We start from the raw sequence: 26036 nt of genomic DNA, 5'->3' as shown, positions 1-26036 counted from the left end.
TGGGAAAAATTCAGCTCTGTATCTCCTAAGCCTTAGGACATGGTGGTTGAGTTGGAAAACTGCCGGTCCAGACACACAGTGAACAAGTGTTTACATGTGGCTCTGTGCTCCTGGACTGGCTTCTGAGTATCTGAGGAGACCATAGTCTATATGAGTACATACAAGTCACCCCCTCCCCATTGCATTTCAGGCAGAGTAATACCAACATTTTCAACCAACATGGACAAGAAATTGATGAGGTACCAGACCATAGCTGTGCTCAAAGCCACTATAGTCCCTCATACCTCATTCCATCCTTGTGTCTGTGATGTTGTATTTTTTTTTTAAGATTTTATTTATTTATTTGACAGAGATCACAAGTAGGCAGAGAGGCAGGCAGAGAGAGAAAGTGGGAAGCAGGCTCCCTGCTGAGCAGAGAGCCCGATGTGGGGCTTGATCCCAGGACCCTGGGATCATGACTTGAGCCAAAAGCAGAGGCTTTAACCCACTGAGCCACCCAGGCGCCCCGTGATATTGTTTTATGGTTGGGTTTTTGTGTCTGTCTGTTGCACTTGGGTAGAGGTCTCCTGAGGTAGGTGATTCTATCCATTCTGTTCTTGGTTTTTTCAGCCCTTTGCACAGTGCCCAGTCCATAGTAGACATTTGGCTAAAAAAACATTTAAAACAACCCTGAGTTAATAGAGCATGTATGAATAAAAGCCCCTAGATAACCCTACAAATCACTTACAACAGAATGGGGAATATCTGTCAGGTGTCAGGAAGCGAAGTCAGTAAGAGAGCAGGTGTGAGAGGTAATGGATGGTAGGTCTGGAAGTTTGGGTTCTGGCCTATATTCCTGCACTAGTTACCTTTTTAAACCTGGGCAGTTGACTTGTCTGGGCCTCAGTCTTCCAAAAAGTGGGAAATTAGCCTAGAGGTGATTTTTAGGTCCTTTCTGCTGCTCATATTTTGTGATTCTGTAACTCTGGCTTCAGGATTCAGGATTTCATCCGTAGAAGCCCTAGAAACCGCTTATGTAGACTGCCAGCTAGGCTCGAACTGGAGCATTCAGACTGGTTGACATCACACTCTGAGGTGGTTCTCCTCTAGGGAGTCATCTTGTACCAGAGACAGAAGAGAAAATTCAAGGGAACTTTCGGGGGTTTGCTGTGTTTCACCACTGTGAGCTCCCCTCTAGGGGCTCTCTAGGAGACCTTTGGGAACAGTCTTTCCCAACAGGGGCTTTGGGGAAGCAATCTTGGGCTTGATTCCTTTTGTACTGCCTAAGAAGCAGATCAGTTTGGAGGAGCTAATTTTGCTGAATATAGGTCCTTACTGGTAAAATGGGAATAATAACACTACCTACTTGGGGGATTCCTCCCTCTGCCCAAAGGGAAAGTGGGAACATCACTTAAAGTTGTGTGGAGTAGGGAGCATGTCCCCCTCTGACTTGAAATGGAGAATAAAAGTGTTCAGAGGACTGTATTCTCTTCCTGCTTTAAGTATGGTCTGGGAATTGAGGTAGATCACTGATGGAGATGTGATGGTACCAAGGGAATTTAATGACTTCAGGTAAGTAAATAATTGCAGACATGGATCAAATTCCTATATAAAGGTCAGAAAAAGATTAAGAATATTAAAGTGACAGAAAAACAGGTGATGCTTATGTGAAGTCGAATCAGCATATTCCCCGTGCCTTCCCCAATGTCATGGTTCTCAATTAAACTGAAAATCTCTATGTTTAAAAAAAAAAATAACATAATATTAGCTTTTCTTTTCTTTTCTTTTTTTTTTTATCTGTAGACTATTGAATTTATTGCTTAATGTAAACATCACAGTTAAATGCCTGCTGCGTGGAGCTCTCTTCTTGGGATTGTGATAATAGTGCTTGCTGGTGGGGCATGTGTGGGTGCGTGTGTGTTTAGAGCCGTTCATAAGCAAAGGAATTGACTTTCTTGAAGTTGAGTTGACAGACAAAAGTGAGATAGCGGTATCAAAGTGCTAATTTACATATTTCTCTCAGAAGGGAAGAAAGAAAATCAATTCTCATAAGGGATGAAACCAGTGGTGCAGCTCTGTTTAGGTGAAAGCCATTGTAGTTTGATCTAATAAATGTATTTTAGGATGTTTCTGAAACACTTTTCATTTTGCTAATTGAAGTTCGTGATTCAAAGAATTAATTAAAAACCGAAGATGGAATATGATCCTGGTATCTGGTACATCTTTCAGCTTAAATACATTTGATTGATGTATTATTTTTCAAAACATGATGTCCATTGGAGAAACTGAATTGCAATAAACAGCTAAGTAGTTTGGGTAAATTAATGTGGCTCTGGAAATTATTTGCTTAACAGACTCGTTGACGTGATCAATTTTTGCTAAGATTCCATCTGTGCTTTCCCTCTGTCCCTTTTCTTGTTCTCAGAAGGTTTTAAGATGACCTGAAATAACACATAACTCAGCAAGATAAATAACTTAAAAATAGGTGAAGATACACAAATGAAAAGTGAGTACAGAATAGCATTTGTTACAAGTGACATGATGGGCGTTTTATGCTGGGTAATTCTTTCTGGTTGGGGCTTTTCTGTGCCTTGTCCTGTGTTTAGTAGCATCTGTGGTCTCTAGCCAGTAGAAACCAGCAGCCTCCACTGCTCCCTTTAAATTGTGAAAACAAAAAATGACTCCAGACATTGCCAAGTGTCCCCTCGGTAGCAAAATTACCATGACCTGAGAACTAGGCTGTAGAGGGTGTTGTAGTTAGTCTAGCCTCCTGTAACACTGTACCATAGGCTGGGCGACTTAGAAACAACTGTTCATTTCTTGGAGTTATGGAGGCCGGTAAATTCAAGGGCATGCCGCTGGCAGATTCACTGTCTGGGGAGGGCTTAGCTTCCTGGTTCATAGAAGTTGTAGCTGTGTCCTCACATGACGGAGGGAGACAGAGAACTCTGTGAGGTATTTTGTATAAGGTGCTAATCCCATTCAGGGGGATTCCACTTTCATGACCTGCTCGCTTCCCAAAGACCCTTGCTACAAATACTGTCACACTGTGGGCTAGTGTTCAACATAAGAATGTGGGGGCAGAGGACACAAGCATTCCGTCTCCAGCTCAGGGTAAGGTGAAATCCAGCGTGAGGTTGGTGCCACAGGCAGACCTGGGACGTCTCGATGGAGATGGGACCGGCCGCACTTGGTGGCAATGGGCCGTGGAGACATGCCCCGTGATTTCTGGTGGTTGAACGAGAGTTCTGTGTTTTTTGGGGTTCCCAGGGTAAAATCAAGACCACCGCCCAGCAGAAACATGCCTGATTGTACTACAGAGAATGAACAGCATTTTCTCTGGGCTTTTCTCTCCCCAACTAGAACGAAGCTTCTGGCGGGTGAGGATTTTTGTCTCCTTCTGTGCCCAGCAGCATACCTTGACAAGGGAGATACTATGTAATGGAGGTTCCTCTTCGTTTGTCCAACAGCATGGCTGGATTCGCATGGTTGTTTCTTATAGTATCCTTAAATGGAAGCATGCATTCTGGGTGGCATAATCCAAAGGGAATGCCAGCAAAGTCAATTAAATGAGCCCTTACAGTAAATCTGGTGAGCTGAGATTATAGCCCTGTCAGTGTCTGACTCAGTCTCTGTACTTAGAATTTAGGATGCTGGGGAAAGGGAGGTTGCATATTCTTCATGCAATGGTGAGCATGTTAAATGTTTTTTTTTTCTCTTCTGGAGTAGTGTGGAATTAGGGGGAAGAATGGGAAAAATGCCTGAGAGATGCCACTCAGAAGGGTCAGGTGGAGAGGCATATGCTTTGCCAGTCAACAGGCTAAGGGAATGTGAGCTCAGCTCTAGTGATAGTTACCACCAATATTATTAGTTAGTGAGTGCTTATACGTGCCAAGCCCTTTTCATGTATCGTCCACCCGTATCCTCCCTACCTCTGAGGCCCATCCTTCAGAGAGGAGTCACGTAGGTTGGCCAAGGCATGACCCTGTGATACTGCACCTAACGGTTCAAATTTGGGTGCGGCTCCTTACTTCCCTACAGCTCAGCCTCCTGCAAGTTGAACCCCCTATACATGAGAGTAACAGCCGGAAATAATTGTAAAACAGTTCAAGCCGAGTTCTTCTTTGAGCCATAAAGAAAAATAAGACAACTCAGTAAAATTGTAATCCGTTTAGCTTCCTTGCAAGCCATTTGTGATGAAGTACCCACGTGGAGACATTCGTGAATGGAGTGACTTCCTATATGGCAGTTTTAATAACCACCCCGGCGAACGTTTACTATGCACTTTCTATGTTCTCTGCATTGTTCTAAGTGCATATATGAATTCTTGTAATATCCGCAATAACCTCAGGACATAGGTAGTAGTATTACTAACATTTTGTGGATGAGGAAATGGGCATAGAAATAGTTAATTGTCTTAATTAGTTAGAAAGTGTTGGCATTTCTAACCACCACGAAATTAGTAGAAATTCAGTAATGACTGTCTTAATGATGGAACTCTATTCTACCAAATTTTAAAATGTTGTTTATAGGTTTTGGTTTAAAAGTAAATAAAGTCCTGTTTCAAAATAAAGTCGTTTCAGGTTGCTCATTGGATTCCTTATTGGACAGAGGCAGTAGAGCACTTAATTAAGATTACGGGCAGAGACTGTGCCATTTTTTAATTATTCATTTTCATACCTTTGGTGTTTTAGAGTATTTAATATCAAGAAACAATAACTGAACGTTGTCTTCATAACCCCATGGTACTAGTCAGTCTCTTTCTCTTTTTTCTTTTTTTAGCATAAAGACTTTACTGGTGAGCCTCATTGTGTATGCAGGTGACATTGATGATCCTGGTGAACTAATGAACTTTGCCCTTAGGGCACATGCATTCTGGATGGGTCTTTAAAATGCATGTGCCACATCTTGGGAATGAGCGAGGAATTACAGAAAGGAGAAAGGAGTGTAGGGAAAGGCATGGATTGATAGACACAATTGAATATGTTAGTTAGGATCTAGTTAAGGGGCCGAATAATTCATTATTTAGGAATCACCTTCAGAGATAGCAGTGTTAAAAAATTAGCATATTAGTTTGTATATAGCAAAGATTCTTTAAAAAGATGGCGTTTGCTATAACCTCAGGGTCTTTTTCATACACGAAACATTCAATTTTGTCAAAATGCTCAAGACTCAATTGAGCATTTTCACCTTGAGTAACATGTAATATAATTTTGTTCAGCTTTTTACAGCAATAAAACCCTTAATTGCATGTGTTCTTTCTTTTGCTGTTGTATTTTAAACAAAATACCAGAGATTCCCATTCGTTTGTTCTTTCAACCAATATTAACATGGTGCCTTTTATGTAGAGTGGTGGACAAATGGAACAGACTAGTGTGTAATTTCATGCAACTTAGGATCTGGTGAAAGAAGGACAATAAACTGGGGGCGCCTGGGTGGCTCAGTGGGTTAAAGCCTCTGCCTTCGGCTCAGGTCATGATCTCAGGGTCCTGGGATCGAGCCCCACATCGGGCTCTCTGCTCAGCAGGGAGCCTGCTTCCTCCTCTCTCTCTCTCTGCCTGCCTCTCTGCCTACTTGTGATCTATTTCTGTCAAATAAATAAATAAAATCTTTTTTTAAAAAAAGGATAATAAACTGATGTAAAAGATCTAACATGGAGTGATAGATATAAGGAGGAAAAGTAAAGAAGGAAATGAAGTGGTAGGCATGCTGTTTTACACAAGGCTATGGAAGAGAGCCCCCTGGAAGAGTAATGTTTGAATAGGGACCAGAAGGATGGAGAGGGGATCGTGGGAGCTAATACCTGGAGTGAGTTCCTGACAGAGGCTGTGGTCAAGGTAATTGTGCTGGGTGACAAGATGCCCAGGGCACCGGAGGTCCAGCAACACACCAAGGTAGATTGACTGGAGTCATAGTAGCTGGGATCAGAGACTTGTTGGTAGAGGTGGTAGGACCTGTAAGTCATTGCCATGATTCTGGGTTTTGTTCTGGGTGGAGGGAAGCTATGGGGGATTCCAGCAGAGGTTGTGGACCATCTGGCTTGTGCTTTAGAAGGGTCCCTGACTGCTGTGCTTAGGCAGGTATGGCAACAGAGAGATCTGGGCAGCAGGGGTAAGACCAGTAATAGTAGAAGTGGGGAAGTGATTGGATTCTGGATATATGTATTTTGGAGGTTGACTGAGAGCATTTGCTGACTGAATATGGGTGAAAACAGAAGTTCTGAATAAACTGTAAGGTTTTTGACTTTAGTAGCTAGAGAAAGGAGTTGCAGTTGACTGAAAATGGAAAAATACCTTTATGTTCACACAGTCGTTGCAATTATTTAGAAGCTATAGACTGGAGAACTCATGGCCTCATGCATGAAAGTGTCTAGAAGGCGAGTTCTGGGAAAATGGTCAGTTCAAAAGGTGCACGTTGAATGTTAATTGAAAGTTAGGATGTGCCCTTTTAGAAAGAGATGATACTATTCCTGGGGAATATAGCCATGGAAGAAGAACCCCATGGTCCCCGTTTGGAGATAGTCCGGGTGGGGTAAGCGGAGACATCAAAGGAAGATGGCGACTGCTCAGTGATGTGCCTTTATCTGTGCTTTTTGCCGCTGGACAAAGCCACAGTGTGTTCGTGGTGGGTTCTTGCTTTCCTCAGCACAATCACTGTAAAATGTCCCACAGAGGATGGATGTGATAAATAAAGAAAAGGCAGATGTGGAATTCTGGTGACTAGCTTTTCTGTAGGACCGAGAATTTTGGAAACGTTGGCCCCAATACCTGAGACTTGATGCAGTTGTAGAATAGTGTCTGTACGCCTCTTGTTCTCTAAGATGCTTCCATGTTTGGTGTGATAAACTGCTGCAGCAGTGGCAGCTGTTTCCACATAATTGGTGGTATGCTCGCTCCGTGTTGGTCTGACATCAACATTTTGTGGCTTTTGGAACTATAGGAGGTTAAAAATACTGACCTAGGAAACTGGGAGCAAATGGAGTCCACCACGAATTGGTATTTGCTATTGGTGAATGAAGTGAGGATGCATTTCTGGAAAATGTGTGTTGATCAGGGCCACTCTGTGGCTGGCAGCGGGTGAGGTAAGCATGTGACAAGGCCATAGGGCTGGCCCTCTAGCAGTCCATGATCTGCTTAGTGAGGAAAATTTGAAGTGTGTGAAGCAGGCATGCCAAGTTCAGGCTTAGATGCCCTTACACATCACTGGAAGTTTCAGGACAAGCTTTGTCATTGGTTGAACTGCTTGTAGTATGAAGACCTGGGGTGTTTGGAAAAGTTAGCAAACATTAAACTGGAATTATTTAAAGGGCAGTGTCCAAAGTGATAGGTTTGATGCCTACCATAAGCTCTAGGGTGTGCTGAAATGTTTGTAAATGGAGCATGAGTGTTTGAATCAGGACAAAAAATGAAAAATAAATTGCAGGGCTGCAGTGGACCATTTTGAGAAGCTTTGACTAATTGTAGAAAGAAAAGTAGAGGCACTGACAACCCAGCAAATTTGGAAAAATGATCTATTTAGAGAGAGCCCTGTTGGGACTGTGATTTGATGTGAAGAAGGAAATGGGATCTTGGAACATGGCCCTATGCTTACCGGTTTTTCTCCTTATGTTTTATTTGAAACATTTACAGCCTCACAGTTCACTGGCTCCATTTTCCCAGATTTAAAATAATACTCTCCCCTCTTGGGGTTATGATTCTGATTAAAAATGCTGACTTATGGGCTAAGAGCTTGTGCCTCTATATGTGATGAAACGGATTTTCTTTTTTTGTTTTCTTATACTTTATCCTTGATTTCCTTCTTCCTTGACATTCATTTTGTCTTGGAGGGCTTTGTTGGAAATAGGTAAGGAAATCACATCATTCTTACTTAGGAATTATCTTTCCTCTGCTTATTTTTCCACCCTCTGTTAATTGGTGATATAACAATCCTCCCCAGAGAGAGTAATTGTAATTCTGCAAGCTGAAAAATTTAACTTCAGGTGAAAAATAAGTAGCAGAAATTGATGAACCTTAAACAATAAATATTTGTATTTGACGCAGATGCCACTAGTAATTAGGAGGAGATCACTAAGCGGAATGGAGTTGAAGTCACTCAGATACTCTGAGGGGTTCTTGGCGCATTTAGAGGACCCAGTAGTCAGCTAATAGGGAGTGTTTTGTTGAATGTCTGTGGCACATTGCCACCTTGTGGATGCAATTTTTCCTTTTAATGCAAAAGAGCAAAATTTCTACCAGTACGTCTCTATGATATCATCTTATTTTACCCTTTCCCTACTATTTATAATTTAAGTTGATAACAAAAGATTTGAGACATTTTAAAAGGTTACATATAATACAGGGTAGCAGAATTGAAGAGAATGTCCTTGTTCTTAGCAGAGGCAGGCTGAAGTTTTGACGGGGGAAGATTCATAATGTCTGCAAAGAACTCTCGAATGTGTTGAGGTGGTAGAAAGAGAGCAAAAGCGGTATGGCAGACGGTTAACTATTCACCAGGGGTCGTGGGGATAAGGGCACTCATTGTACTGCCCTTAAAACTTTTTGTCATTACAAATTTTGTTCTGAAGTTTTTCAAATTAGAAAAAAAAAATCGGAAAGAGGGGTGCCTGGCTGCCTCATTTGGTGGAGCACATGACTCTTGGTGTCAGGGCTGTAAATTTGAGCCCTACGTTGGGTATGGACCCTACTTTAAAATAAGAAAATATTTTAAAAATTGGCAGGGAAAATGAAAACAAAACAAAACACGAAACCCAAAACCAACTGGGGTAAGGGCTTAAAATGGAGCCAAGAAGAAAGCAAAATAACCTCTACGTTGTGTAATGATCGGACTATGCTTGGACCACTGATTGTATTTTCCAGTAGCTGATGGGTCACTGACCAGGGTTCCCTTGCTCCAATTTGGTGTCCATAAGGTTTAAGGCCAAGGTGTCTAAAATTAGATACAGTTCCTTCTTGGAGGTCCTCCTAAGTAGGACACAGTTGTAATGAACAGCGGACTCAACAGATAGCTTCCAAGAGTGCAATCTGGAATCCCTTTTCCCTGCTGATCTGGCTTGCATACACTGCAAGGTTTTGGGGGACCTCTCACAAGACTACTGACAATGAAATATAGTAAATAACTGATGGGCAGTGGAGTTGGGGTTGTACCTACTGACAAGTGCCTGAAATCCAGCTGTTCTGGGTTACTAATGAATGCACTGAGCTTGGGGGAGAGTTGACATCTTGTAATAGCTGAGCCAGTGAGGTCTGTTCCACATGAGTGAGCTTGGGAGGAGTTATCCACAGGCAGGGTTAAATTTCTTTTTGTGCGGTGGTTTTGAATATGCTTTAGTACAAAGACAAGTGCATGATTTTGCCCCTAAATTTCATTTTCCTATAAAATATATCCTTGATAGTCTTAATCTGAAAAAATGCTGACAGGTATAATCAGATATCCTTCTCTCTGCTCAGGAAGACAAAACAAAACAGGTCTCAATGAAGCATCCTTAGAAATGCCCATATTTGAGCAATGCTACTGAAGTCTTGTCTGAATTTAAATTTCTACAAGGTGTTTTTTTTTTCTGTGGCACATGGAATTTCCATGAATACCTTTTGTAATTCTTTCTTGTTCTTAATAACTGTCTGGAGATAGATACATGCATGGGAACGTTTTTGTCCTTAATAACCATCTAAACCCATATATATGTGTCTATACTTCGAAGGTAAACATTTTAGAAAATATGGCCCTATTCAAATATGAAAGGTTTTTTTTTTTTTTTTTTTTTTAGAAAAGGAGGACAGATCTTGAAATAAGGTATTCTTTTATAGAAAGCTGTTGCTTGAATTGGTTTTAGTTTCTCTGATTCTTAGGACAGGTTTTCTTTTAAAAAGCGATCAAGTGATAGAAGGATGTATTGATTTGCATTCAGGGCCATGCTGCTTAGAAATTGCCCTTCCCTACACATATTTGTGAGCTCCAGAAGCTTGTGGATTTTCTTTTGTGAACAACTAAAGCAGTTATCTATTGATTCTCTATAGAACAATATTATTCATTTTTTAGAGCGATCATTGCCCATGGAAAGACATACATTTGACCTCGTGACTCAGGACACGTGTGCAAAAATAGCTTTATCAGACATTTCATGAAACTGTACCTTTCTTTCCTTCATTAGACTCTAGCAACTTCTACTGTATTTTTAAAAAAATACTGCTTAGATCTGCTAAACTTGATTTCATGACCCATTAGTTTGTTGTGACCCACAGCTTAAAAATCATTGCTATTGAGATTTTGCAGTAAGCCTGAATGTTTTTCAGATGCAGGACACAACAGTGAAACCCTGAATTGCTTAAAGTAACCAGATGGGCAGCAGGCTTGGGTGGGAGGGATTTCGAGAAGGCTAAGAAAAGAGGAGCCTGGGACCGATTGGTGTTGCATGCTGGGTGTCTTGAGAGTGTCCGCAGTGAGTGACGTCCCTTCTTTCTCTCTGCAGCTTGACCACATACTCTCCCCACCACCCATGCCGTTTCGGAAATGCAGCAATCCAGATGTGACTTCTGGCCCTGCAAAGTCACTGAAGTTTAAAAGACAGCTGAGTGAGGATGGTCGAGAGCTGCGGCGGGGTAGCCTGGGAGGTGCTCTGACAGGTGAGTCCTGAGGGACGGACGTGGCAGAGGAGGACCCACCGGCCAGGGCTGACAGGGGCCCAGTCCCGTGTGTGAAAACCCACCCGCCCCTCTATGCTGTTTGATAAAAGCTGATCCAATCCAGACAGCAGTAAAATTGAGGATTTTACAAATGAAGTTTCTTATAAAATTCACATACAATAAAATGGACTCATTTTAAGTGTCCATGTGTATGGATTTTGACAAACGTATGCTGTCCATAGCCACCCCCACAGTCCAGATACAGAATGGATCCTTGGCCCCGACTGCGTCGTCCTTACCCCCAATCCTCCTTTCCTGGCCCCAGGCAACCAGAGATCTGCTTTTCGTCACTGCAGCTTAGCTTCATCTTAAAAATTTAACATGAATGGGGAGCACCTGGGTGGCCCAGTCGGTTGGGGGGTTGCCTTTGGCTCAGGTTGTGGTCCCGGGGTCCTGGGGTCGAGCCCCGCATCGGGCTCCCTGCTTGGCAGAGAGCCTGCTTCTTCCTTTCCCTCTGCCTGCTGCTCAGCTTGCTTGTGCTCTCTTTCTCTCTGTCAAATAAATAAAGAAAATCTTAAAAAAAAAAAATTAGCATGAATGGAGTCAAACAGTACATGTTCTTTGTGTCTGGCATCTCTCACTCAGTATGTTTTTAAGATTCATCTATGTTGGTGCATGTATCTGTAGTGTATATTGAACTTCATAAGAAACTGCCAAACTGTTTCCAAAATTGTACTGTCTTTACATTCCCACCAGCAACAGATGAGCGATCTAATTGCTCTGCATCGTTGCCAACTTGTGGTATTGCCAGCCTTTTTAATTTTAGCCATTTTAATGGGTAGACAGTCCTGTCACGCTGTGGATTTAATTTGTATTTTCTTGACGACTAAATGATGTTGAACGTCTTTTCATGTGCCTGTTAGATATTCACTTATCTTCTGTGAAGCATCTCTTCAAATCTTTCATCCTTTTTTTCCTTTCATGCACTTTTTCGTCATGTTGTAAAAAATTAAACTTTTCCAGATACAGAGAACTCACAAATCACTTGTTTTGACTTGAAAGATAGCCAACTTAAGGTAATTTTTAAGTGTTTTTTAATAACTCACTGTATAGATTTTCATTTTATTAGACTTTAAGTCACTGAAGGTTAAATTTCTATTTCATTTTGAGTGCTTTTTCCTCTAAATATAAATAACCTTGCAGAAAATGTTTTTTAAACCCCAAAGCAAAGTTTTCTCAGTATGTGATGGTCTTCTCTGCCTGTTCTTCAGTGGTCTGTAAATAAGTTGAGTTATTTACATTTTTTGGAGAATTATGGATTTTGACTTTCTGGAGACGAAAATTCTGGGAACAAAAATGATTCTGACATTATGCTCAGTAGAATCTAGAACATTTGACCCATTGTGGCATACTATTGGAATGTAGGGTGAAACTGACCTCAGACCAAAGGGAAGAAATTAATAAACAAACAAACAAACAAACAAAAAACCCAACCAAACAAACAAACAAAAAAAAACCTGCTGTACTTCACTAAGTTTAAGTAAATGTTCATGCCTGAGTTTTACCGATGTTCTTTTAATGCTTGTTAGGGAATTTTTCTTTGCTTTCCATTTATAGATTCAGACTATTTGCTTCTTTTCAGGGAGTTGCTAAAAATTAGGTAGACCCACCTTTATTTTGTAGGTGGGGGGATTAAATGTTAACAGTTAAAATACTCATCCCTTTGCTTACTAATTTCACTTAGGAAATTTACTTACTTTGGTTAAACTATTTTTGACCAAAAGTAGGGCAGTAATGATTCTCCAATTTTTGCTGAAGGAGTTGACTTAAAACTTTAAAACAATGCAGGGGTCTAGGTGTTGATGCAGATATATGACCTGAATCATGAAATTTGGCTTACAGCTTTAAGAAAATTCTATAATTAATTCCCATTTCATAATTTCAATAGCTCTGGCATTTCTACTCCTAAAAAATTTAGTGTGCTTTACAGTTATTATAGATAATTAAATGTGAGGTCAGATAACTTTCAAAAACGTTTATTAGTCCTTAGAGAGCTTAAAAGAATCTCATGAGCATCAGTCTGGTTTTAAAAACAGTTGCTTGTAAGTTTTATTGGAATATGAAGAAAACATTTTAATTGGTCCTCTAAATAGCTTAGCTGAGGATTTAATGAAAGAATTTATGCGAAGCACTTAGCCACTGATGGGTGGCTATTACTATTATGTGCAGCATAAATTGAATTGCAGTTGATGGAGAACTTGGGCTTCTGAACATCAGTCTGAATCCCATGTCCACTTTGTTTCTACTTTGTGTCAGGAGTATTCTGGTGTCCAGTTGGAGCAGAAAGAAAATCTCATTTCTGATCTTCAAGAAACATAGTTTCCACTAGCTGTAGGCAACTATGAATAATCACATGTGATCTTACCTTGGAACATACTTGTTGCTAAATTTAATTAAGTCAAACTGGTTTTGCCATCAGAAGTCTGTGCCTGATAGATTTTGTATGTAAAGACCAGCCATCTTCCTCTTGCTTAGCCTTGTTTTAATCTAAAAGTCTTTTCCTTGGCAATTTTCTACCGCTTTCTTTGAAACTTCTTCTTCTTCTTTTTTTTTTTTTTTTTTTTTTGGTGAAGGCCTGTGGCTTGAAACTTTTGTAACCCAATTATCCTTGACAGGTTTCATTAAACCCAGCTCTCTGGGAGGAAGATGTGTGATGTTTTCATCGTCTTATTTAAGAGCTTATGATGTGGCATGGACTGTTTGCAGGGAATTACATTTATTGACTGACTTAGTTCTTAAACATATTTATGTATTTGTGAGGCAGGCAGTCTTATCCCCATTTTCCAGATGAAAACACTGATGAACAGATAGTTTGAATGAATGGCACAAGATCCAGGTGTTCACAGAGAGCAAGCCAAGACTTGAATTTGAGTTTTAACATTGTCAGAGGCTTACAATATGTTTTTGTATGAAACCCATTGTTGAATGGTCTCAAGGCATTGCTTGCTTCGTCGGACTTGCTGTAAATGTGATTAAATAATTGTATGCTTAACAAGAAGGAAAACAATTCCTGTCTGCTAAGGAGTTTTCTCATAGTGGGATGGTGGTTGACTGGGTTCATTGTTAATGGGCACATGAAGGATGCTATGGCCTTTTTTCACACCCTGCAACTCAACACACGAGACATTTTTTTGCCACTGAGGTTTGTTTTGTGTGTGTGTGTGAGGGGGCAATACTTGGTTTATCAGCTTGTGACAATAATATTGTATAAATACAAAATTTCATTGGCAGACTAGTGTTTCTTTCTCACTCACATGGCCGCAGGTCAGCTAGGTTTTGGATAATTTAGTCTGACCTCTGCTGGGATTGGGTCTAGGGTGCTGTTTGGGTCCAGATTTGCTCTGTGTCTCTCTGCTTTCCTGGACTAGCAGCTACCCCAAGGCATCATGTTCTGGTAAAAGATAGGAGCATGAGACTGCATGTTCGCCAGCTCAGTCACATTTCAAGCCTCTTGGGCATTACGTCTGCTAATTTTCTATTGGCCAGAGCAAGTCACATTGTTAAGCCCAGAGTCAAGGGGCAGAAACATGCTCTACCCATGTGATACCTTGGCAAAGGTGCAGGTTATAACCCTACTGCAGGGGAGTTAAGAATTGGGACCAATGATTCCATTTGTCATAATTGGCCTCTTTAGTTTAAATAGTCCTTTACAATAAGAATATTTGTATGTGACTATTTTTTAATTAAAACAGTGATATATCTGTTTAAGGTAGACAAATTAGAAAACAAAGGGGAAGGAAAAAGTCTGAGAAGCCCTTACCTCCCCCATGCACTGATAGCCAGAGCTGAACTTTTTGGTGTTTTCTTCCCTAACTAAATTTGGGATTACATACAGGTAGTAAATTAAAGGGGGGAAAAAAGTCAGTATCTTTTTCATAGGCCTAACATTTAAGCAAAAAACCCAGAGCTTACTATGTGCAACCCTGCCTGAAGGAAAAAAAAAAAAAGTAAAAATTCTTTTTGGAGGTGATAGTATTTTCTCTCTTCATGGCCTGCAACTTGCTAAATAGGCACCCAAAATCATCCTGTAAACACTGACTGAGCTGTGGAGCCCCCTGATGAGTAAGAGGAGCATTATTCTAATCATTGTACAGACCCCTAAGTCAAGTCAGAAATATGTGGTAAGGTGCCTGACAGTTCACCGTAAGGAAGCTGAACAGTGAAGGAGAGATCGTCTTCCTGAGAGAAGGATCTTGCATCCTGGCTTCTTGACAGGCAAAGGAATGCCCTGAATACTGGTCCTGAATTTCACAACTGGGATGTATGTTGGAGCCCTAATAGTCAGAAAAGGCGTGAATGATCCTTTTCCTACTGAAGAAAGTCGTGTTTTTCAAAACATCATGGCTTGTTTGGAATGTAACATAAAGAAGAATCTGTATGTGTTTGTAAGTTGAATCCAATAGTAATAAACCAACTTTGTAGATAGCATGAACTAGAATTCTAACACAGTTAGGATCCAGTCTTCTGTCCGAGGTAGGGGGGAGGGGAGGGAATATTGAGACATTTTTCTTTCTTGGACAATGGTAATTGGTTTGGAATGACATCTGAAAAAATTTTAAAACCATTTCAGAGGGCATTTTACCTCAAGAGGGAAAGGGAAAAACAAACAGCGCAATCCTAGAAAACATTTTTTTTTTCTTTAAAATTAACCTGGAGGCCTTTGTGTTTCAGTGTTGCGTAGAGCTTCATGGGTTTCTCATCCTAGATGCCTCCTTAGCTTGGTGGGCGAGACAAAGAATTGAGATTAAAGTGAATTTACATAAAATAAGACTTTTTTCTGGGTAGCCTTGATATTTAGTAAATAGTGCTTCTGAATCTTCTCTTTGATGTCCTAGATTTCTTTGTTTTCATAATTCCATCAAAAGAATGCTGAGATAAAATGATGGGTATTAGAAAGCGGTGATGAGCAAACCAGAATGTACCAACGGCTTTGCACAATACTCACTCATTTCTTGCTTATGCACATGCTTATGCACAGCTGTCTTCCTCCTCATGGTGAGTCAGGGACCCACGCTCCTTTCATTTTCTGGTTTTATTCTTCCTTGCGGCCATAAGATGCTATGCTTCCAGCTGAGAAAAGTAGAAAAACAGAGGGGGAAGCTTTCCAACTTCTTAAAAGTCCTAGCCTGGAAGAGGCACATTCTTGCTGTCCATTCACATTCTTGCTGTCCAGATTCTGTCAAGTGGTCACAGCCACATGTCAGCCTGGTGCTGCTGTGGGGGCCACTAGTATGGCCCTTGCTGGACCGTTGCCTCTGTGCACAACTACACAAGAGGCAGGGGCAACATGACGCTTGGCCTGAGAGAGAAGTAGGTTTTGATAATGAAAATGGGATAAATTCCGTTTTCATTATGTTAAGTGTGGATACCTGTAAGACTTGCTGACTGGGTATGTCAGATAGGACTGTGGAATCACGGAAAGAGAGAGAAGTGTATTTTGGGAAAGAGAGGATTGGCTCCATCTGGAGAGGAAGATGATGATAAGACATTGTCTTTTGATTAAACAGTAGGTCACTGTTTACTTTGGGGAGAGTGGGGAGGTGTGGAAAGAAGCTAGAACGGAGTGGGTTAAGAGCAAACAGTAGTTAAAGGATGAGAGGTAGGTAATTGGCTGATAGTTGAGTGTAGATAGCTCTTTTTGAGAAGTAGTGCTGGGAGGGGGACTAGAGATGTGGGTGGGAGCTGGAAAGGTATGAGGGTTCAGAGGAGACCTCTTAATGTGGGTCCATGTGAGCATGTTTGTCAGGTGTTGGTGTGCTACCGAAGAAAGAGATGATAGTTAAAGGGAAGTGCTTTGGGAGGAATCCAGCAACGTATCTGCTGCACATGCTGGCTTTTTTTATAGGCGAAGGGGCACTTCCTCCCTTGAAACAGGAGGAAGGAGGAGCAAAAGGATGCAAAAGTTGGTAGTCTAGGTACAGCTATATCATGGAATACTATTCAGCAATGAAAAGGAATGAACTGTTGATGGGGATGACAGCTTGGCAAATCTCCAGGGAATTAGACTGCATAAAAAAGCATGCTGTTTAATTCCATTTGTGTATGCCATTCTTGAAATGACACAGTTGTAGAAGTTGAGAACTGGTGAGTGGTTGCCAAGGCTTAAGGAGGAGGAGGTGGGAGGGAAGTAAGTGTGACTATACACGGGCGACATGAGGGATCCTCTGGTGATGGACATGTTCTAGATCTTGACTGTGTTGGTGTCATTCTACTGATGATTATAGTACCCACTACAGGGTGTTACCAGTGAGGAAGACTGAGTAGAATATATCTGGAATCTCTGTGTATTGTTTCTTTCTACTTCATGTGAATCTACATGTATCTCGAGAGTGAGAAGTTCTGTGTTTAGATGTCTCCTTTCCATATCACTGTTTTCAATTAATTTGCTTAATAAAAAGTAGGTAGTTTAATAGATTTGGTGGCTTCACCTTTGTCAATGTGTTAGGAGACCCCGGGTAGTGGTAAGGAGGGTCATATGGGCATAGAGTAGAGAAGAAAGTCATAGGGTTTTGGAGAACAGGAGGAGAGCTTTAAATGTAATAGAATTGCTTGGAAGCATTGACAACTGATTTAAGGTCTGAGGTCATGAATCAAAAGTGAAGGCTATCTGCATCTTTGAGGAAAAGGTTAAGACACTATGGAAATGGGTGTACCGGGAATAGTCTTTCCACAGAACAAAGCAGAGAGACCTGGTTGAGGGTTGTTTAAGACAGTGGTGGAGAGAGTAGAGCCAAGCTGTATAAGAATGAGTGAACTTCTGGTGCGTTTAGTGGAATTGCTCAGGGGTGGAGTCAAAGGGGGTTTGAAAGGAGGACTGACTGTAAGTGGGGACCTGGGCGTGCAGTTGTGTTGGGGACTAAGCATGGGGTGGGCTGAGTTGGACTTAACCAGGCCCTGGAGGATGAATGAAATGTTAATATTTTGAAATCTGGCAAAATTTGAAACTCTTAAAGGGCAAAGACATTTACAGTAGATGTAAATGATGCTCTCTTGTGATGCTTTCAATTTGGGTTCTTGGCTCTCGGCCACCAGGGAGAAAACCCCAGATCCACAGATAATTCTCACTTAAGGTTGCATTGGTTTAAAAGCCTCTGTTTGTTTTGCTATTTGTCAATGTTTGAAAAATCTTTATTTAAAAAAAAATGTTTATTTCTGTTTGTTTTGCTGTTTGTTAATGTTTTAAAAAATCTCCAGGCTGAAGGTATATAACTGGGAGCAGGCATTGTTTTAGGTTGGTTTACTGTTTTGTTTTAGAACTTGTAAAATTGTTAGTTCATCAACAATAGTTAATGAAACTGGAGGAAGTCTACCCATTCTTCTGGGTTGCTAGGCAATTAAGAGGTAACTCCTTTAGCATCTTCTTTCTGGTTGAGAGTGCTGGCTTTTAAGTAGCCTTTAAAACCACTGCGTCTTCACCTCTCATGTCCGTTTATATCTGGATATTTTGTTGGTTTCCAGGCGCTCTAATTCGAAGATGATTCTCATGGAGTATTTTTGTTGTATGATTTCTCCTTGTCAGAGTAGGAAAACCTCCAGAGACTTCTACTTAATGGGGCCTGCAGCTGTTGGCCAGTTCCCTTGGCAGATGCTGCCTCCCAGTGGCCCTCTGTCAGGGAGCCTTTTGCTGTGGCTCAGGAGTCATGGCTTCCCCCAACAGGGTGATCATCAGGTGGTTCCGAGGCCCGTGGTCACCTGCTACTTAGGAACTGCCATGTGGCCACCTTATTCAGAACCAGGTTGCAGAGACCTACTTGAAACTCTAATAGTTCTTTCAGGTCTTTGGTTCCATGGAAGCCTTCCCAAGAGGTGATGATGTCAGGCATGTTGGGAGAATTAATTATGGGATGAGTCTACATGAGGGCTTGAAGAATCCTGACGTGGTTTTCTGATACCGAGAGTCAGATGAGAGGTGAGGCTGTTAGCTTTGAAGGGGTGTGAGCTCCAGAGAGTGCTGGGAGCCATGCTATGTCAGCAGAGCTGGCTCATCAGAAAGCCATTTGATGGGTTTCATATCAGATTGAGTTCGAAGGACTTAAAAAATTAGTTCTGAGTAGTAATTAAGATGTTGATAGAAGACTCCATCTCGGGGCACCTGGGTGGCTCAGTGGTTAAGCCTCTGCCTTCAGCTCAGGTCATGATCCCAGTGTCTTGGGATCGAGCCCCACATTGGGCTCTCTGCTCAGCAGGGAGCCTGCTTCCCCTTCTCTCTCTGCCTGCCTCTCTGCCTACTTGTGATCTCTCTGTCTGTCAAATAAATAAATAAAATCTTAAAAAAAAAAAAAGAAGACTCCATTTCTCTTAAGCTTTTTGGGGTGCCTTCTGCAGAGCAAAAATAACCTGGGCTTTAAATCATTGTTGACCTAGAATTTGATGGTTGCTAGGATAGGAAAATCTGCTGAATACTAGGACTGAACCATTCTCACTTGCAAAGTAAGTTCACCTGCTTGACCTTCTCCTGGGTGTGGTGGGTGTGGCAGATCAAATGTTGTACCTGAACTTCTTTGAAGTACACCAAGGAAGAGTGTCTTTTGAAGTTTTTGCTGTTATTATTTTAGAAGTTGTGTGTGTCTAAATAGATAAGGAGGCTCTCTGTATCAAGCTAATGAAGAAACTTTACAGAAACAAATGAAAGGTAGATGAACATCAAGATCCACAAAGCACTAGACTTCCTCCTTCCCCCTTCCAGTCTCTTTCTTGCTCTCTTAATGTCTCCTCCATATTTCTTGTGTTCTAGTGTGGTTCTATACATAATGGACTTTGGTTCTTCTTGGGAGAAATCTGAATTTATTGAATCCATATATCAAAGATGATTCAAGTAGTTGGTTCTTCAAGTTTGCTTTAGAATAGAAAGTTGATTTTTTGGGGGGTTGTTGGGGGCATTTTTATCAAGGAGTTGATTTTTTGAATGGACGCAGTCATGTTCTTTTTTGTTTTCTCTCCACTGGTTTTGTATTTGTGTACATCCCTAAAATTCTATTTTGTTCCGATAGGGTAGACTGAGGCCTGCATGACTGGACATGGTTTTCTTATCCTTTATGAGTTGTCTACTTTCAGGTTCTGAAAAGTGTGCAGATTCCAAGCTTATCTTCTCAATTCCTTATATGCATCATCTATAAAAGATGAAATGGTTTTAAGTCCCTGTGACACTCACCATATATGTGAGGAAGCCACAAAAGTTGAATTGGTTACACTATGGTTAAGAATATGAAGTACAGGGGTGCCTGAGTGGCTCAGTGGGTTAAGCCTCTGCCTTCAGCTTGGGTCATGATCTCAGGGTCCTGGGATCGAGCCCTGCATCAGTCTCTCTGTTCAGTGTGGAGCCTGCTTCCCTCCTCTCTCTGTCTCTGCCTCTCTGCCTGCTTGTGATCTCTCTCTCTCTGTCAGATAAGTGGATGAAATCTTAAAAAAAAAAAAAAAAGAATATGAAGTACAAATTGAAGTAATAGAAAATCAGTGTTGCCTGTTAAATCCCACACAGAGCCCTCCTGGAATTACTAGTGAGGGGGCAAGATGGTTGGGGAAGGCCAGGGAGATTTCCTGCCACCCTGGAGCTCCTGCATGTAGCAGGGTGTGGGTCAGTGGCTCTCCTGGGGACGTTTTCTTAGCTTGTATGGTGAAACCATACTGCATCTGTACAGAGCTGCATGCAGGGTGCTCACTGCTCGTGTGCTGGAACCCCCGGATAACACTTGGCAGTTGGGTGTGATGCGGTCACGATTAGGGGAGACATGTGTCAGGAAGAGAATGGGATACATGGGTTACACTGATAGGGTTTAAAGATGGAACGCAAGTGAGTTGGCTGGGTGGAGTTCGCATCTTGACATGCTGTACACTGCTGTTACAGGATGTAATAGGAATTATGAAATGGGGGTCAGAGGCCCAGATTCTAGTCAGATGGACAGCTCTACGTGAGGCCTGTCTTGGTTTCTGGTTCTTAATTTAGTCATCTGTAAAATGAGTGGATGGGATCAGACAGTCTTCAAGTCCCTTTGAGTTTGAGTAGTAAATAATTTTAGCTACCAAGATGGGGGGCGGGAGGACATCTTTGCAGAGACTCGTTTCCTTTCTTTTTCTCCCTTCTCACATAAATACTTGCTCTATTGTTGAGCACGGAAGCCCACTGTCTTCTCTAGAGGAGCGTTCCAAGGATGTCCTGTCATCGGCCACTGAAACCCATCCATCTATTGTTCAAAACTTGTTTTCAGTGGCTAATCAGAGATTAAGAATGTGGACCCTTTTCTTAACTTCCTGGGTGGAAGTGGAAAACGAAGCTGACTTGGTGTCAATGCTGCAGTGGAAAGAGGAGGCAAAGAAATGCAAATGCCACCAACCAGGAAGTTTAAAGATTTATAAAAATTAGTGTTTCTGCTATATTAATGACTCTGGTGGTGGTAGCCTGCATTTGTCATTGTCATGTTCCATTGTCATTCAAGTCCTTAATCAACGCATATTGTCAGAGCCACATTTATTTTCCCGAGTCTGCCTACTCGGATCATTTCTCCGTTCTCTGACTGTGTCAGGTGCACTGCCTCACACCAGGGCCAGAAGGGAGAGCTGGAGGGTCAGGCGCTGCTTTGCTTTTTAACCCATTGCTGACTTATTCACTGCTGCGGGTGAAACTTTTAACAAGAAAGTGCAGTCTTATGGAAATGTCTGGTTCCCTTTTTTCTGAACAAGAACACAGGTAGACTCATTCCCACCTTAAATGATGAACACTGAACCAGATTAGGCTTGAAGGATCTTGCATAAGGTGATCTTGCATAAGGCATTCAAGTCCCTGTGAAATGTATGTATGTAAAATAACGGACCTTAACCCAGTATGCGTTGACATGTACGTGTGTGTGCATGGCTGTGTGTCCTCTATTGTTACTCAGTGTCCCGTAATTAAGATGCACCTCTAGTTTTGCCATTTTTCACTATAGAGGACAGGAACAATTATATTTGTCAGTCAGTGGCCTTTTCTTTAAAAACTTTGAGGCCAATTTCTCTGGACTCAGAACAAGGAAAATGAGTTAAATTAGCCTGATAAATTTGAATTCTTTCTTTGGCTAAGTAGTAAGAGTTGGGTCACCCACTGTGTTTGCTTTGGTTTCCAGGAATGTCAGTGCTAAAGCATTTCTTTGTTCTGCTGTGCTCCATTATACTAGGTTTTGGCAGCAGCAGCATATATAAATAATTTATTAAAAAAAGGAAAATGATATATCCCAAATACATATATAGACTCATAGCAGTAAGGGGTGCCTGGGTGCTCAGTTGTTAAGCATCTGCCTTCAGCTCAGGTCATGATCCAAGGGTCTTGGGATCAAGCCCTGTGTCCGGCTCCCTGCTCAGCAGGGTGTCTGCTACTCCCTCTGCCCCTCCCCCTGCTTGTGCTCTCTCTCTCTCAAATAAATAAATGGAATCTAAAAAAAACAAAAATAAAAAAAAAAACCTCACAGCAATGAGATGCCTACTTAGGTGTACAAAACAGGGAAGTGAAACTCACCGTCTTCTGCAACATTCAAATTCCATTCCAAACACCTCTTCATATCACTGGCTGATTCTTCAGCAGCCCTACTTGACCTGCCTCCTTCCCCCTCCATTGCTTACATTGCCCTCTTCTTAGAGGATGGGCCACTTCACATTTTCTATTTTGGTATACCGATCATCCCTTTTACTAGCTGATAAATTCCTCCAGGAGCTTTTCCTTGTATCCTCAAAGCCAAGTTTCCTGCAGTGCACATATTAAGTGCTCAGTAAATGGAATCGCCAGACAAAAATGCATGACATCCAATGAGTCATACCAGATAAACCACTAATAACATATTCAGTATACTCAGTCCAATATAAAATTTGGGGCATATGTATTCAGATTTATCTGAATTCAAATGTATTTAGGCATCTTATATTTTTATTTGCAGCGTCTTTCAGTAGAGACTGGACTGGTTTTGTACCTAGGCCTTCTCAGACCTATTGTCTCATAGGGACAAGCACGGTGAGAAAGGCAGGAGTTTTTAGAGGCCTTGCACATAGATATTAGTACAATATCCTTTTCTTATGTTTTCTTTGACCCTCTGGTTGGTTAGTCAACTCAGAGACAGGCCCGTCTCTGTGGACAACCAAGCAGATCTGGTACACGATACTCTCTTTGATATATGCAAGGCGGTATACAACCTTGTTGCCATCCTTTCAACAGTTGTAGTCCTCTCTTGTGGATTCATGTCATGGGAGATGAAATGCTTTTAATAAAACTGTTAGAAGAAAATGATCAGAATGTCAGTCTTGAGAGATGGTTATTTGGAGGGTGACTGGAACAACCAAATGGCTACCTTCCTCTACCTCAGCGACAAGCACACTGATTTCCCCGTAATCATGGCTGAATTCTTTAAAAAGGAATGCTGACTAGTCTAGTGATACTGTTACTTCAAAACATGAAGAACTGACCCTGGAGTTCAAGGCTGCTTAATGCCCTCTAAGCTTTCAGAAGAACTTAGTCACTAAGGAATAGACCAGAAATGAGGGGGTGAATTCCAACCCTATCCTCTCATTAATTTCTAAGCAGTGCTAAGGCAATCAGGAGGATGACCCTGGCTTTAATTTTTCTCTTCTTTTTTTTTTTTAAAGATTTTTATTTATTTATTTATTTATTTGACAGAGAGAGATTACAAGTAGGCAGAGAGGCAGGCAGAGAGAGAGGAGGAAGCAGGCTCCCCGCTGAGCAGAGAGCCCGATGCGGGACTCGATCCCAGGACCCTGAGATCATGACCTGAGCTGAAGGCAGCGGCTTAACCCACTGAGCCACCCAGGCGCCCCTAATTTTTCTCTTCTTAAAAACAAGGGCAGTTGGGGTGCCTTGGTGGCTCAGTGGGTTAAGGCCTCTGCCTTTTGCTCAGGTCACGATCTCAGGGTCCTGGGATCGAGCCTGCATTGGGCTCTCTGCTCCGCGGGGAGCCTGCTTCCCCGCCCCCCGCCTGCCTCTCTGCCTACTTGTGATCTCTGTCTGTCAAATAAATAAAATATTAAAAAAAAAAACAAAAACATAAACAACAAGGGCAGTGTTGTGTTAGGTTTTAGAAAGCATTTAGTGATCTGCTGGACCTTAATTCAGGGTATCGAATGTAGTTTGGATAACATTATTCCTTAGATTTTGTTGCTTTTAAACCAGGTAGGAGGGACATTAACTTTACTACTAAGAGAGGAATGAGAGGAGGCTATGCACTCCCTGGTGGAGGTCTCTATCCCCGGAAATGGGGTCTTTAACAAACTACCTTTCAGAATCCCTGGGGAAGGTCTACTAGATGGTATGTTTTGAAGAATCATTTCACACGTTGTGTTCTAGATTTTTTTGCTTACTCATTAACTAGTTTCAACAAACATCTCTGAAGACAAAAATACTAGTTTCTTCAGAAAGTGTAGACATGGTTATTGAGGAGTAAGAATTTGAAATCTGTTTGGAATAAATGTCAGCTTGGAACTAGAACTGTTCCAAATAAATATATGTGGAAGTACATTGTTAGGTGACTTAGGCTGTGTATATAAAAGTTTTCTTAGGTAAACAGAACTTATTGGGAAATTCAGACTTGTCTGGAGATTTCTGCTTGGATTGTGACATAGAGTTTCTTTTATCCCCTTGTGGCTGCCTTTGTTCTTCTTGTTTCTCTTGTAAAGCTCCTGATGGCTAGCTCCTCCTTGGCCTCTGTCATAAGTGTTTAGATGTAGGGCAGTTGTCAGAAATGTTTAGCATCCCAGGGCTGCAAGGGACATTTGGGTGTGTCAATTTAAGCATCCTACTGTGCAAAAGAATGTAATTGTGTAGGATTCATAATTTCTCCCAAAGCAAGATGGTAAGTACTAATTGTCGTCTAATGTTTTCAGTTTACGTTGAAAGGATACAGTGTTTCATGGAGGTGTTGGACTTCTTTTGGAGATGAGTTTTAGAAGTGAAAGTCAAAGCCAAGAAAGGTGACCAGTAAGGCTGCTGAGTCTTTGCCATTATTGTTACAGAGCTAATGATTGAGCCAAATTTGAGTATTTTTCTAGGCAATGTGGAACCACACAGTGATGGAAAAATATGAACCCTGGTAGAAATACAAATGAGAGATGGAGTAGAGAATTACTATACACAGACATTAAGTATGTGATCATGTAAAAATTTGGTAGCTTTGTTATCTGGGATGTGACATAAGGCTGTAAGCACAGGTGACAGAGTTTACACTGGAGAGAGCATGGTGTGGTGTATATTACAATCAATGGGACTCTGTGCATGGAGCCACATAGGAACAGGTGGTATGATGGGGAAGAGGAGGGCTAGCAGTGCCTTGGGGTATGCGTTCAATGCTCATGATGGCAAGTTGGGTAAAGCATCCTGGAGGGGGACCTAAACCACCACTGAGCACAAATTGTGTGTTTCACACTGTGCTGGGGACTTGACACGTGTTACTGTCATTCTCACTAGAGATCAGAAAAGAGAGCTCAGAGAGGAAAGATTATGTATCCAGGGTTCTCTAGCTAATAAATGGGGAAACCAGGATGCAAACCTGTGTGTGACTGGTTTCTCCCTCTAGGCTCTTGAGTTCATTTGATGAAGAAATGAGAACCAGTTCTTCCCGAAGTGCCCTGTGCTGGAGAGAATTTGATCCTCTCTGAGGACAATGCCGAGGAGGAATTCCCTGGTGGGAAGAGGAGTTCTGCACTGGAAAGAAGAGGGGTTAAGTCATTGTTTATCCGGGGACTCCTCTTTGCCAGATGGTCTGAGAGGCTCTCTGTTCACGTTCTTGATTAGTCCCCACAGCCACAGTACGGGCTTGCTCCATCATCTCCATTCTCCAAAAACATGTGCTGGAAATGGGAGTGTAGGAGAGTAAGCAGTCAGACCAAGGCCACGCAGCTACCACATGGTCATAGGTGGTCAATCTTGGCTTTCAGCCTCGTGACTGGGGCTAAATGGTGATGGACTTGAATTCAACACTTTGATGAGTTTAAACATGGAACCTATTTCCAGGATTCAGAGGAGGGCAGTGAACATGTTTAGATGGAAAGATATTTGGGGAAGAATTGGACTTATTACTGGATTGGGAAGTCAGAGTGTGACAGAGGAGGTGGGAATGACTCCTACTCATTTGGTTGGTGTTTTGAAGCATACAAGATTCTGATCCTCCTGGGGGTTTTAGAAAGGTCTGGAGGCAGATGGGGAAGGGGAAGGAGCAAGAGGAAGGGAGAACGGCAAGCTTGACAAGTAGTTTAACAGCTGCTCCACATATCCGCAAAATGACTCTGAGAAAAAATGGTTCTATTTATTTGCCGTTTCCTTCCATATATCTTCCCAACAGCATTCATCAATATCTGTCATTTCCCAGGGGGTTAGGCATGTCTAGCAATTCATTCTGCTGAATTATATTT

The 26036-nt window shown here is 41.7% G+C and overlaps 1 protein-coding gene across 3 annotated transcripts in view; it reads left to right on the top strand.

The window, feature by feature from the left end:
- Window positions 1–26036, top strand: part of MAST4 (microtubule associated serine/threonine kinase family member 4) — a 553319-nt gene that overhangs the window by 135279 nt on the left and 392004 nt on the right. For all 3 annotated transcript variants that reach the window (XM_044267825.1, XM_044267824.1, XM_044267823.1), the window contains exon 2: window positions 10445–10598. In XM_044267825.1, the coding sequence (XP_044123760.1) occupies window positions 10445–10598 (154 nt within the window). The remainder of the gene's footprint in view (window positions 1–10444; window positions 10599–26036) is intronic.

The sequence above is a fragment of the Neovison vison genome, chromosome 1 (genome assembly GCF_020171115.1).
Source record: "Neovison vison isolate M4711 chromosome 1, ASM_NN_V1, whole genome shotgun sequence".
Lineage (NCBI taxonomy): Eukaryota > Metazoa > Chordata > Mammalia > Carnivora > Mustelidae > Neogale > Neogale vison.
Note: the sequence above shows the minus strand (reverse complement) of the source record. Positions and strands in the feature narration are given on the sequence as shown.